Genomic DNA, 13,044 nt, shown 5'->3' with positions numbered 1-13,044 from the left:
GCTATATACAGCTCCGTACTGCCACCCATGGCTATATACAGCTCAGTACTGCCACCTACGGCTATATACAGCTCCGGACCGCCACCCATGGCTATATACAGCTCAGTACCGCCACCTATGGCTATATACAAAGCAGCTAGTGACGTCGGCTACACATAGACCAACCCTCTAGTACCAGTGTTGGGTGGTTGGGGGTTTTATAAATGAAAGGAAGGAAAATCTGAGGCAGACGTAACTGAATTCTGTCCAAGTTTTTTGGAACATTCAAAAATGTTGAGTTTTTCAAGCAGAAACCACTTCATGAGACTATTTGGGTGGGGGGCATGGACAACAGTCTTCTAGTACATTTAGCCTATAAGTCACTGTCATCCCTATAATAGCCTCACCAAAAATAGCCAAAACCAATATCTTCTCCAAAAGAAAACCCCATCTACACACACCCGTTTGGGGTTTTCGTCACTGCAGAGTAGGGTAGGGGTTGGCTGGGAGGGACTAAGGGAGATTACTAGGCCATGCAATGGTCCCTGGGAGGAGGTATGCAAATTTGTTTCCTTTCAAAAGGAAGCTGGCTCTCTAGTGCCACTTACTGGAGATAGCTTTACCTGCGTCCAAGGCCTCTGGCCAGTACCCTCCCTGCTCATCGTCTGCACCCAGGGGGACGCGTAGGTCGGCAGAGAACCAGCATACATTCACTTCTAGGACTATTTGCAAAGTTATATATGAGGATGATGTAATGAAGACCAGTCCCATCATAGAGGCAGATCTGAGCCCAAGAGCGACATACTTTGCCACAGAGCTCTCCGCCGTCCCAGCTACATGGAGGATTTGGTTTTGTTTTCCATATATGTAAATCTATCTTCTAAGGTTTCATTGTCCTCATAAAACTGGGTTAGCCGGTCCACGAACAAGAAAAGGTTTTGTGGTGGTTTGCACAATGTTTTGTTTGCACGGCGTTACACGGCCCCGGCTGCAGACAACAATCACATTTTAAATGTAGTTATTTTTAAGTGACTTTTGGAACAGGTTCTGCTTCTTCACAAGTCAATCCCCATCTGTGTCTATAGAAGCCGCCAATTATAGGGGAGATACTGTGTGATGTATGGGATAATTAGCTGGGATGACGCTGTGCAATATGGGCTGAGCAGCAATTCCTCATACACATTATATATATTGCCTCCCGCTGTGATCCTGAGTGATCGGCTGTGATCAGGATGCAACTGACCTGATTACCTGCAGCGCCACCACAGCGAAAATGCAGCACTGCACTGTGCCCATTCATATCAATGGACTGTGTGTAAGGTCGGACAGGTCAGGTCCTCCAGAGTGCGAGACGCTCATTGTAACCGCTCTAGGTTTTTGCTACTTCATCTTATGCAGTATAAATTATAGGGAATCTGTCAGCAGGTTTTTGCTATTTAGGCCACGGCCCCACTATCAGTATTCGGCCCCACTATCAGTATTCGGCCCCACTATCAGTATTCGGCCCCACTATCAGTATTCGGCCCCACTATCAGTATTCGGTCAGTATTTTTTCTCAGGAGTGGGTGATAAATACAGAATTGGTGACTTGTTTCTATTATTCCTTTTCTCTGATTGTTCCTCACCTGGTTTTGGCTCCCACTCCTGAGAAAAAATACTGACCGAATACTGATAGTGGGGCTGTGCCCTTAATCTGAGAGCACAATAACAAAGGACAAAAGAGCCTGACTACAGGGATGTGTAATTTATTAGGCTGTGTGCTGTAGTTTCAAAACAACCAGTGTTTTATCAGCAGGAAATCATCACTACAGGACTAGTTGCCTCATGCCTATTGGTCCAACCCTGCTCCCAGCACTGATTGGCAGCTTGCTGAAAGTGTACATATGAAGCTGCCAATCAGGGATGTGGGCGGAATTATACATAGATTAGCATTTAGAGTACTGCTACATTGATATAGAAAACAGGAATTCTACTAAAACTGCACTACCTGAACAACTTCTGTGGGTTATACTGTAGACACCGCCTCATGCTACTGTACCTCTAGGGGTGAGAGCAATGGCAAAATGCAAAAGTGACCAAAACAACAGCCAAAAAGGATGAGAACAGAGAAATGGTCTGTGGTCCCCACCTGCAGAACTACTCCTTTATAGGGGGTGTCTTGGTAATTGCCTATCATTTCTACCAGTTGTCTGTTCCATTTGCAACAACAGCAGGAGAAATGGATTCACAAAAAAATATATAATGGCAGAAAATTATTAAAAACAAAACAAAAAAAAAAACATTTTTGTATCATCGCATCTAAAATATAAAAATTATTTAAACCATATAACAAACGCCAAGGAAAAGAAAACAAACATTAGAATTGCCATTTCCCCCCATCAAAGTCAATGGCTGCCCACTGTCCCCAGTCCCTCAAGCTCGCTGCCTCGGGGTAACCCTGGACTCTGATCTCTCCTTCAAACCACATATCCAAGCCCTTTCCACCTCCTGCTGACTCCAACTCAAAAATATCTCCCGGATCCGCACATTCCTCAAACCACGAATCTACAAAAACACTAGTGCACGCCCTCATCATCTCCCGCCTCGACTACTGCAACCTCCTGCTCTGTGGCCTCCCCTCTAACGCTCTCGCACCCCTCCAATCTATCCTAAACTCTGCTGCCCGATGAATCCACCTGTCCCCCCGCTATTCCCCGGCCTCTTCTCTCTGTCAATCTCTTCACTGGCTCCCCATTGCTCAGAGACTCCAGTTCAAAACCCTAACCATTGCATACAAAGCCATCCACAACCTGTCTCCCCCCATATATCTGTGACCTAGTCACCCGGTACTTACCTACACGCAACCTCTGACCCTCACAAGATCTCCTTCTCTGCTCCTCTCTTATCTCCTCTTCCCATAATCATATACAAGATTTCTCCCATGCATCCCCCCTACTCTGGAGCTCCCTGCCCCAACATATCAAACTCTCGACTACCATGAAAACCTTCAAAAGGAACCTGAAGATCCACTTCTTCCGACAAGCCTACAACCTGCAGTAACCACCGCTCCACCAGCTCTACCCTCACCTACTGTATCCTCACCCATCCCTTGTAGACTGAGCCCTCGTGGGCAGGGTCCTCGCTCCTCCATACCGCTGCACGACCAGCTCTACCTTCACCTACTGTATCCTCACCCATCCCCTGTAGATTGTGAGCCCTCGCGGGCAGGGTCCTCGCTCCACCATACCGCTGCACTACCAGCTCAATCCTCACCCATCCCCAGTAGATTGTGAGCCCTCGCGGGCAGGGTCCTCGCTCCACCATACCGCTGCACGACCAGCTCTACCCTCACCTACTGTATCCTCACCCATCCCCTGTAGATTGTGAGCCCTCGCAGGAAGGGTCCTCGCTCCTCCTGTACCAGTCACTGTCACGTTTTTGTTCAAGATTAATGTAATTGTTTTTGCTATGCATGTCCCTTTTTCATATGTAAAGCGCCATGGAATAAATGGCGCTATAATAATAATAAATAATAGTAAAAAAAATTCGGTCAATGCAGAAAGGTCGCTTTAATTTTTATTACCGAAACACTTAAAATTATGATTCCTTAGGTCGCTAGGACCCCAAAGTACTTGCGCTGCTGAGAAAATGAGACAAGACGTCAGCAACTGGTGGGGGTCTCAGCACCCAGACCTACCCACGACAGGTCACAGGTTCACTGAAATAACCGGGTTCCTTTACCACAAAATCTACTAATAGGCAATTTTTTTTTTCTTCATAGGAATTTCTCCCTAATTGGTTCCCTCTGTCCAGGTCTCCTGCCCCTGGGTACGTGTACTCCTGCAATATACTGCAATCCTTTGCAAGACCGTCAGGATTTTCAGCTGCCGGATTAAAGGGAATTTAGAATATAAAAATTCTTATTAATGTACACTTTTTTTTGCTCGTTACCCCTTTAAAAGCTTTTGCATTGGCTGTAATTCTTAAGCTTAGTCCGAACAGGTTACCAATCATGTAAGAAATGAAAGGATGTGATTGACGAGACAGAAAACAATTCATATTGAAGTGTAAGTGGAGGAGAAGTGACGCGGATGGTTGGGAGCCGGAGCGAGCAGGCGGCTGATCTGCAGACACACTTGGCTGTAACATGGAAGGGAGTGGACTTCCTGAGGACTTGCTGATCGGCGTGATGTCACTGACTGACGGAGACATTTCTTCAGCTGTATCACTGGGACGGAGGCCCAAGAAATCTGGGGAATCCGATCACTTCAGGACTTCTATTTCTCGGGACTCCTTTTAGGTTTTGTAGTAGAAGACAAGGAAGGGTATAACTTTCTTAGCAGATCGCTAGGATATTCCATCACTTTACGGTTGGCAAGGATCCGTTTTCTGTTTTGTTTTTTGTTTTTTAATTGGAGCTTCTATATTACATATTATGGAACTGCATTATAAGCAATTTCCTAATAGATTTGTTATGTTATTAAAAAAAAAAAAATGTATCCCCCCCTTTTGGTGGGATTCATTGTATCTTATAGCCGACCAGACGACATCAGATGCCATGTATATGGGGAATGCGGACAGGACCGTACATTATCACCGGCCGCCCGCCCGCTCCTGTCCTGATGGTTTCCCCTGACATGTGGGCACCAGGCATTTCTCAGCCCATTACCCCGTGACGGGTTATAGATCTCTAGCACAGACCAGACATCAACAAATCCCCTGTGCGGTCTATGGGTACATGCAAAGTTGATTAGACCATGCCAGCGGCCTCAAGTATTTCCAGCTGTGCGGCAGCGCTGGTCGCGCGTCGGAGCAGACACGACCATGAGTGTGAGGTCTCCCAGTACACTCATCTCTGGCCACAATATTCCTCTCAAAAAAAGATATTTAAATAAGTTGTAAATTCAATTTAGTCATTTTTTCCCAGCTTCTGAGAAAGTGGCCATCAACCCATACAGCCGCCACCAGAGCGGTCACAGTCATCCAGCTTTCCGAGACTCCTGTAAGGCACATCTGCTTAGTAATGTACTTGGTGCTGTATCCGTGTATAACGAGGCACAGCTAAGGCTCCATACTTTAGACAAGCTGGTGATGATGGCTGGCCCATCATGGGACCACCAGTAAAGGTGGCAAGGGGCTACGGTAGGAAATGATTAGGAGTTAGAGAAGCAGTTAGAGGCTTTTTCTGAAGTGGATGACACCTGGATGTAGTCAATTCCACCACGGCCAAATGGGAATATTTTAAATATGAACAAATCGATTCACAGGACGGCGGCTCGGCAGCCAGCCAAGCGGCCCGGCACCCTGTGTATCGACTCCTGCCAGCCAACAGCCCAGGCTCCTCTTGATTTGCCCTCCTGACGTGACGTTGTGTGTGTCCTGCTGCAGCGATGACCCTACGCACAAGGCCAGCTAATCAAAAGAGGGGATGCCGCCAGATAGGAGGTGGTCCAGCAGCCACGGAGTACTGACCAGGCCCTTGCAAACTTATCCGCTCACCTCTATATAATCCCTAAACTCCTACAGCTCCTCATGGGCCTTGCTGCCACTGGGGTCTTCTCTTCTATAAAGCCATGCCTGTCCCTTGGTGGGCCGGTCTACAACCAAGCACCTTTGAAGAGGACCTGTCCCCTCTCCTGAAAAATCTGGTTGAGTAAATGGTCGTATTCCTCATAAAATAACAATCCCGGATCATCTTTTTCATATTACTGCACTGTGTGGTTCCTCCGTTTTCCCTCCTGGAAATGTATACATTGAACACTGGGCATTACCAGTCAGGAAGGAACAGTACACCCTGATAATGTATTCATCAATAATCCGGAGGAACAACAGAGGGACGGCAGAACGTAAAAAAAGCGAGAGACAATGATTACAGCATGGGGAATACAAGCATTTATAACAGACGTGTCAGGAAAGGGAACAGCAAAAGGGAAGGTCATTAATTGTCATGCAGCTTTTCCAAAACCGCGTGTATAATATAATATGATATAAAAAAAAGATGGCCGATATAGTAAGATACACAGGCGCTGCTTGCAGCGAGCCAGGTGCATGCTCAGCCATGACTCCCTGCAAATACTACCTCTTAAGAGGGCTGGCACTGTACTAAACTGTTACCCAAAACTGCCCCGCGCACAAGTTAGACCGCCAGCCCCATTACATTCACAGCGGACCTGCCCATCCTCCTGACAGATCTGTATTACCCAGGCAGCACTTTGCAACAGAAGTCTGCCTTGTATCATTCCACTGCTATTCCTCCTGGAAACTACTATTTCCCCAATAGAGTGCATCTCTACAAACTGACACTGTCCAAAAGTATTGACAGGAGAAATAGTAAAAACAGAGTTCTCCATTTATTCCAATATTTCCAGAAGGAATAACAGAGGAATAGTACAACGGTGAGGAAAGACTCAACTTAAAGCTGTTGTCAATCATGTAACCAACCCACAATGCAGATGTCCTAAAAGAAGGAAAATCAACATGCCAAAAGAAGCTTTCTAAAATAAAAAAAATAACACGGGTGAGGTTCGGAGCTTAGCACACCCTAATTAATTCACTAAAAAACTAAAGCGGAAGTGGCGTCACAACAGGAGGGCTCCCGGCTCACACCTGGAGACCGAGCAGAGACAGAACTGATGATGAAGGCCGGCGTGTAACCTCCGCTCCTGATGATGACCCCCAGGTAACCTGCAGAGTTACTGCAATCCACATGAATGGCGGCCAGAGCAGACCATTTCATCGTGTCAATAAAGGCGCCAAACACACCGGTAGAATTACAAAAACCGGCCGATTTCAGAGGAAGCCGCCATCTAACGTGACCCCACAATACAATACTGAGAGAGAAGGATGGGGCTCGTTCACCTTCAGAAACCCATCTCTTAGTTACCGCTAGAGACAAGCAGCTGCCAGAGGCGTCACCACGACTTGCTTCCCCTCCCCCATACATAACACAAGCATGCTCAGATGAGCGTACAGGTAGGTGTGTGGGGGGTGAATAGCGCAAGTGCTTTTCCGGTTTTGGAGAGAACGTCCCCAGGTACAGTTTGTAAAAAAACATGTGCCTTACTCTCCCTCCCTGGGTCCAGCAAGGTGTCTCTGCCACTGCTCCGGATTTCCGTCACTGTCCACACTGCTGAAATCACGTAGACAATGCTGCAGTCAATCAGTAATTTGGAAAGAACCGCTAAGCTCCCTGATTGGCTGCTGTGCTGTCATATAGACAATAATGGACACAGAGAGCAGTGGCAGAGAATCAGTGTTGGACCTGGGAAAGGGGAGTAATGCAGAGTTCTTTTTTTTTTTTTTCAATTTAACATGAGAGATAAAGGTTTCACAAAATATGAAAACCCATTCGGCGGCAGCAGCAGGGGCAATCACAGGGTCGGCGGCACAAATCGCAGGGACGGCGGCGGCAGCGGCAATCAGAGGGTCGGCAGCAGCCGGTTTTTTCAGGACCTAGCACTGAAGTTTTCAGGCAGGAGCACCGGGGCCATGATGCTCATTGAACGCACACATTAAAAATTTCATTATCAGACACTGGACGATTATGTAAATAGGTCGGCTCTGATGGATGCTGCAATTAAGAACAATTACACCGTGTGCGACACCTAGGGAAATCCCAATCAGTATACTGAGGGCCTGTCTGGCTGGTACGTCTGTCCGGTGGCATCCATCATGGGTTTCCACAGGACCACCAGCCGCAGTGTCAGATGCTTCTCTTGCAGCCCCCGTACGGCTCGAGCACTTACCTTTAAGCAGAGGCAGAGGCGTTAACTCTATAGGCTTGCCCTGAGACCGAAACTGTGAAGAGCTCTGCGACCTCTTCTGCCGGGCTTTTCTGACGGACTTCCGTGAAAATCCGTCTACTTTATCCACTGATGGAGGAGTGGTTGGTGCTGAGGACATATCCCTACTGGAGACAAGATGACAAAAAAAATAAATAAATCAGTAATGATCAATTTGTATTTTGCGTTCGCTTTCAAAACAAATAGGTAAAGTGACCTGCTTGTTGACAGTTTCCTTATAGCATAGCGGATTTGATATCGTTTATACCATGCCAGCATCCAGCTGACAGAGGAGGATTGGGGGGAGATCCCCGTCAGCTGCGCACACCAATTCATATTTTGTAGGGTTGAGCAAAAAGATTCAGAGGACCCTGGTCCAGCACCGCCGTCCGCAAACCTCCTACCACCTCCTCGCGACTCTCAGGATTAGTAGGCCTGGTGTGACGCATGACTTACGTCATGCTGGTGGTTAGCAGGAGATTTGCAGGGCTCTGCTCTGGCGGACATGGACTATTAAAGTGGCCGCTGGGTCACATATTACAGTTTTGTTGCAGGCGAGTCTCCTGTGAGCCGATGCTGACCGGTTGCAGCTTTAATTATTTCATTAGGGCGGACATCCACTGATGGAATATCGAGGAGCTGCAGACAGTCAGTATCCGCTCATTGGCTGCAGCGGTCACGAGACACAATAAGGTCAGGTGACCAACCAGAAATAACAGCACAGACATCGTTGGAAGGAGGCCATTGTGGGAGGAGAGTATGCATTGGCTCTATTGTGTATGGGCCCCTGAATTGGTTAAGAAGGGGTTTGCTCAGTAGTGGACAACCCCTTTAAAAATAAAAAAAGTACAGCATCTTATTTCAGACATTTATCCATGCACAGGTGACAAAAAACATCTTAAATAAAGGCATGCTAAAAATGTGTGACCCAAAAAAAGCCTTCTAAAAAATGCTTGAAATTTATGCAAGTTACAAGTTAGGTAATTCAATTAATTTTTTTTTTCTTTTAAGTAGCATTTGTGAAAACCAGATTAAAAATATTATAGAAATATATATAACATATAAAATATAATACACACACCTAAACAAGCATGCATTATATGTAGTTTGCTTTATATTTCCCGGATATTACGTTTTAAATTAGAATCTTGCAGAAAAAAAAAAAGTGAACCTAGCCCCAAGCAGGAATCTCTCTTTAGAGGCAATGTGCCACTAAATCATTAGGTTGAAAATATTTTTTTCTGCATTTCTTTTCTACATCACTATTTAGACAAGCAAACCCCTGAAATCTTGCAGTTTTCACATTGCCTACTCAGCCTCATAATACAGTGACACTCCCTGGTCTATATAGCTCTGTCCAGCAGTTATCACAAAGTATCACAATGGTAGGGCAGACCTTTATGTGCCTGAAAGTCATTGTTTTAACAAACTTACTTTATATATACATAAAAACCATCTTGGTAAGAATAAAAACAACGGATGGACGGCAGAGTGGGGTGCCAGATTACAGCTGCCTACTGAAGACTATAGACACAGAAGGTGAAAGAGATGCTGGGGATATAGTGCTGCTGTTTTCTAGTGATTCAGTTTTGCTGGATTCACAGATACACTGCTCAGTGCTGGTGTATGATATCCTCCATGCTGCTGTATGATATCCTCCATGCTGCCGCTTCTGAACATGTGCTGCATAGAGAAAGGAGAGCAGGAATCCCTGGTTTCTGTATGTGCTGTGTATGGGAGACAGCTAGCCTCCACCCACCAGCTCAGAGACAGCTTAAAGAAAAAGCCTGTAGAGTGCAAATTAGTGGGAAAAAAACTGGATACAAGTCACATAAAGATCAAATAGTGTGTGTACACACACGACTGTTTATTCTGAAAAATCACCTGCAATGAAATCTATGCTTTAAAAGCCATCTGCACAGATCACAAAACATGCCCACAATACAGTCCCATAGAAATCAATGAATATTTAGTATAATGTGTCCCGTAGTTCATATGGCTGCTGTGAAGCATCTCTGAATTATGTAAGCAGTTGACCTGGCAAGATGGCCGCCTCCATTATCATGTGGGAGGAGGAAAATCAACATCAAAGATAAAAACATATTAGAAGAAAATTAATATTTTGCAGTACCTAGTTATATCACTGAGATCTAGGCGATCTATTACCTTGAAGTCGGCGGCCTGATTTGCTGCACTGCACTCTTTGCATTAGCCGCTAATTAATGGTATCAGATCTACATCCAAAAACCAAAAACTGACAAAGCACAAATGGGCATCCAAGTAAAGAACAAGGGCTTGGGAGAGAAAGAAAGCAGCACGGCTCTGCTCCGGAACCAAGGATGCGATCAGGTCCCATGAAGTAACGCAGAACATTATATGCATGTGGGACAGGAGGAGAGAACCTCACGGCACTAAAGGGTTAAGTATGGAATAAATAGAATTGGGACTTTTCTGTTTGGCCGCCACCATCATCATCCTCGCCCAAAACAAAAGCAGGAGGTCCCGAGTCTGCCATTTGCAGCAGTGGTGGGCCACAAGCTCTATGCACCTCACCAATATAGTAAATGTCGGAGATCTGAGGCCGGGCTACCAGTCAGCCCCGTCTGGTGCAGATTTTTCCTTTACTGCATTGAGGGGAGAAACACATTAATACAAGCAATTTACCTGAGGATTTTTTCAAGGTTACCCCATGTGAACCTGGTCTGAGCATTAATTGCAGCTTTATTGCTCCCTGCAGCCAGCTTGGCTCCGGTAGACCCGTAGTGTGAACTGTGGTTGTACTAACCAAGCAGCTTACTGTGGGCATTAAGGATCTATCATTACCTTGTTAAAAAGGACAATTACCCAACTCTAACTACCAGCAGTACGGCTGGATAGGTCCTAGCACAGCAATATAAAGGAGACCAGTTTTGTAGTGATGGGATGTGCCAGCACTGAGAAATCAAGCTTTAAAGCCACATGCAAATATGCAAGAAAGAGCAGATTGATGCACTTGGGGTGCAATGACACGCCCCCAATGCACTTCCAGGCTAATTTGCATGAGTCTTCAAGGCTTGATTTCTCAGCCCTGAAACATTGGATTACTACAAAACCTGCTTTCATTTTTATCGTTCTACTCCGATCGACACAACCATACAGTAGTTAAATCCTTCAGACCGGTTCCCTTTAAAGGGGTTGTCCAGTGAAAAGGAGTTATATCCAGAGGACAAGTGATAACTACCTGATCTGTGGGGTTCCCTACTGGTCATCAGATTGGGAAATTTAAACCCTCATGGGGCACTTCTCTCAATTACAAAGTGAAGCGGAAAATTGGGTCACCAAATTCAATTCTCTAGATGGGGCTTCCGGAAAAAGCTGCATGAGGAATGAATGGAGCGGCAATTATCCAACACATGCACTGTCACTCCCTTTTAATGGGGATGAAAACTTCCCCCCGTACTGACAATCGGTGTGGGTCCCAGCAGTCAGCTCCCCACAGATCAATCTCCTCATCAATCCAAAGGATACATTGGGGAAAATAAGTATTGGATACACTGCCAATTATGCAAGTTTTCCCACCTTCAAAGAATGGAGAGGTCTCTAATTTTTATCGTAGGTACACTTCACCTGTGAGAGATAGAATCGAAACATAAAAAAACGAAAATCACATTGTAAGATTTTTACATAATTAATTAGCATTTTATTGCATGAAATAAGTATTTGATACAATAGAAAAACAGAACTTAATATTTGGTACAGAAACCTTTGCTTGCAATTACAGAGGTCAGACGTTTCTTGTAGTCGTTGACCAAGTTTGCACACACTGCAGCAGGGATTTTGGCCCCCTCCTCCATACAGATCTTCTCCATTTCTTTCAGGTTTCTGGGCAATATTGAGTTTTAGCTCCCTCCAAAGATTTTCTATTGGGTTCAGGTCAGGAGACTGGCTCGGCCACTCCATGACCTTGAAATGCTTCTTACAGAGCCACGGCTTAGTTGCCCTGGCTGTGTGTTTCGGGTCATTGTCATGCTGGAAGACCCAGCCACGACCCATCTTCAATGCTTTTACTGAGGGAGGGAGGTTGCTGGCCAAAATCTAGCGATACATGACCCTATCCTTCAATATGGTGCAGTTGTACTGTCTCCTTTGCAGAAAAGCACCCCAAAGTATGATGTTTCCCCCACCATGCTTCACGGTTGGGACTGTGTTCTTGAGGTTGTACTCCACCTTCTTCCTCCAAACACGGCGAGTGGAGTTTATACCAAAAAGTTCTATTTTGGACTCATCTGACCACATGACTTTCCCCCATGCCTCCTCTGGATCATCCAGATGGTCATTGGCGAACTTCAAACGGGCCTGGACATGTGCTGGCGTGAGCAGGGGGACCTTGCGTGCCCTACAGGATTTTATTCCATGACGGCGCAGTGTGTTACTAACAGTAATGTTCAAGACTGAGGTCCCAGCTCTCTTCAGGTCATTGACCAGGTCCTGCCGTGTAGTTCGGGGCCGATTCCTGACCTCTCGGAATCATCCTTACCCCAGGCCGAGGAAGAATGACAGTCATCTCGTACTTCTTCCATTTTCTAATAAATTGTGCCAACATTTGTTGCCTTCTCACAAAGCTGCTTGCCTATTGTCCTGTAGCCCATCCAAGCCTTGTGCAGGTCTACAATATTGTCACTGGTGTCCTTAGACAGCTCTTTGGTCTTGGCCATTGTGGAGAGGTTGGAGTGTGATTGATTGTGTGGACAGGTGTCTTTTATACAGGTAAGGAGTTCAAACAGGTGCAATTAATACAGGTAATGAGTGCAGAGTAGGAGGGCTTCTTAAAGAAAAACTAACAGGTCTGTGATCCAGAATCCTGGATTCCTGCAATAAAATGCAATTTAATTATTAAAAAAAAAATCAATGTGATTTTCGGTTTTTTCTTTTTAGATTCTGTCTCTCACAGGTGAAGTGTACCTACAATAAAAATTACAGACCTCTCAATTCTTTGTAGGTGGGAAAACTTGCAAAATCGGCAGTGTATCCAATACTTATCTTCCCCACTGTATGTGATTGTTTATATCGGACAACCCCTTTAAGGATTAGTCGGTGGGTTTATTGCTGGGTCAAAGAAATAGTAATGGCATCAATCCTCTTTCTGAACCAAAGATGTAATTATAAAGCAAAATTCTCTCCATTCAAAATGTAGAATGTGAACTCGAGTCTAAGCAACGAATTTCTGCATCCGAGGCGAGATCCATGCACGCATGCCGCTTAAAGGTCTGAGAAAGCACGCGAGCGCACGAAGCAGCCATAGGCCACCAGGTGCACTTGTCCTCCA

At 45.6% G+C, this 13,044-nt stretch overlaps 1 protein-coding gene across 3 annotated transcripts in view; it reads right to left on the bottom strand.

The window, feature by feature from the left end:
* Window positions 1–13,044, bottom strand: part of PPP2R5E (protein phosphatase 2 regulatory subunit B'epsilon) — a 59,170-nt gene that overhangs the window by 37,899 nt on the left and 8,227 nt on the right. For 2 of the 3 annotated variants that reach the window (XM_073638697.1, XM_073638695.1), the window contains exon 2: window positions 7,704–7,867. In XM_073638697.1, the coding sequence (XP_073494798.1) occupies window positions 7,704–7,860 (157 nt within the window). In that variant the 5' untranslated portion in view covers window positions 7,861–7,867. The remainder of the gene's footprint in view (window positions 1–7,703; window positions 7,868–13,044) is intronic. The other variant, XM_073638696.1, reaches the window with a different exon arrangement.

Source organism: Phyllobates terribilis, unplaced genomic scaffold, assembly GCF_046119375.1.
Source record: "Phyllobates terribilis strain yellow unplaced genomic scaffold, ASM4611937v1 Scaffold_7__3_contigs__length_470593459, whole genome shotgun sequence".
Taxonomy (NCBI): Eukaryota; Metazoa; Chordata; class Amphibia; order Anura; family Dendrobatidae; genus Phyllobates; species Phyllobates terribilis.
This window is presented reverse-complemented; position numbering and strand designations above follow the sequence as displayed.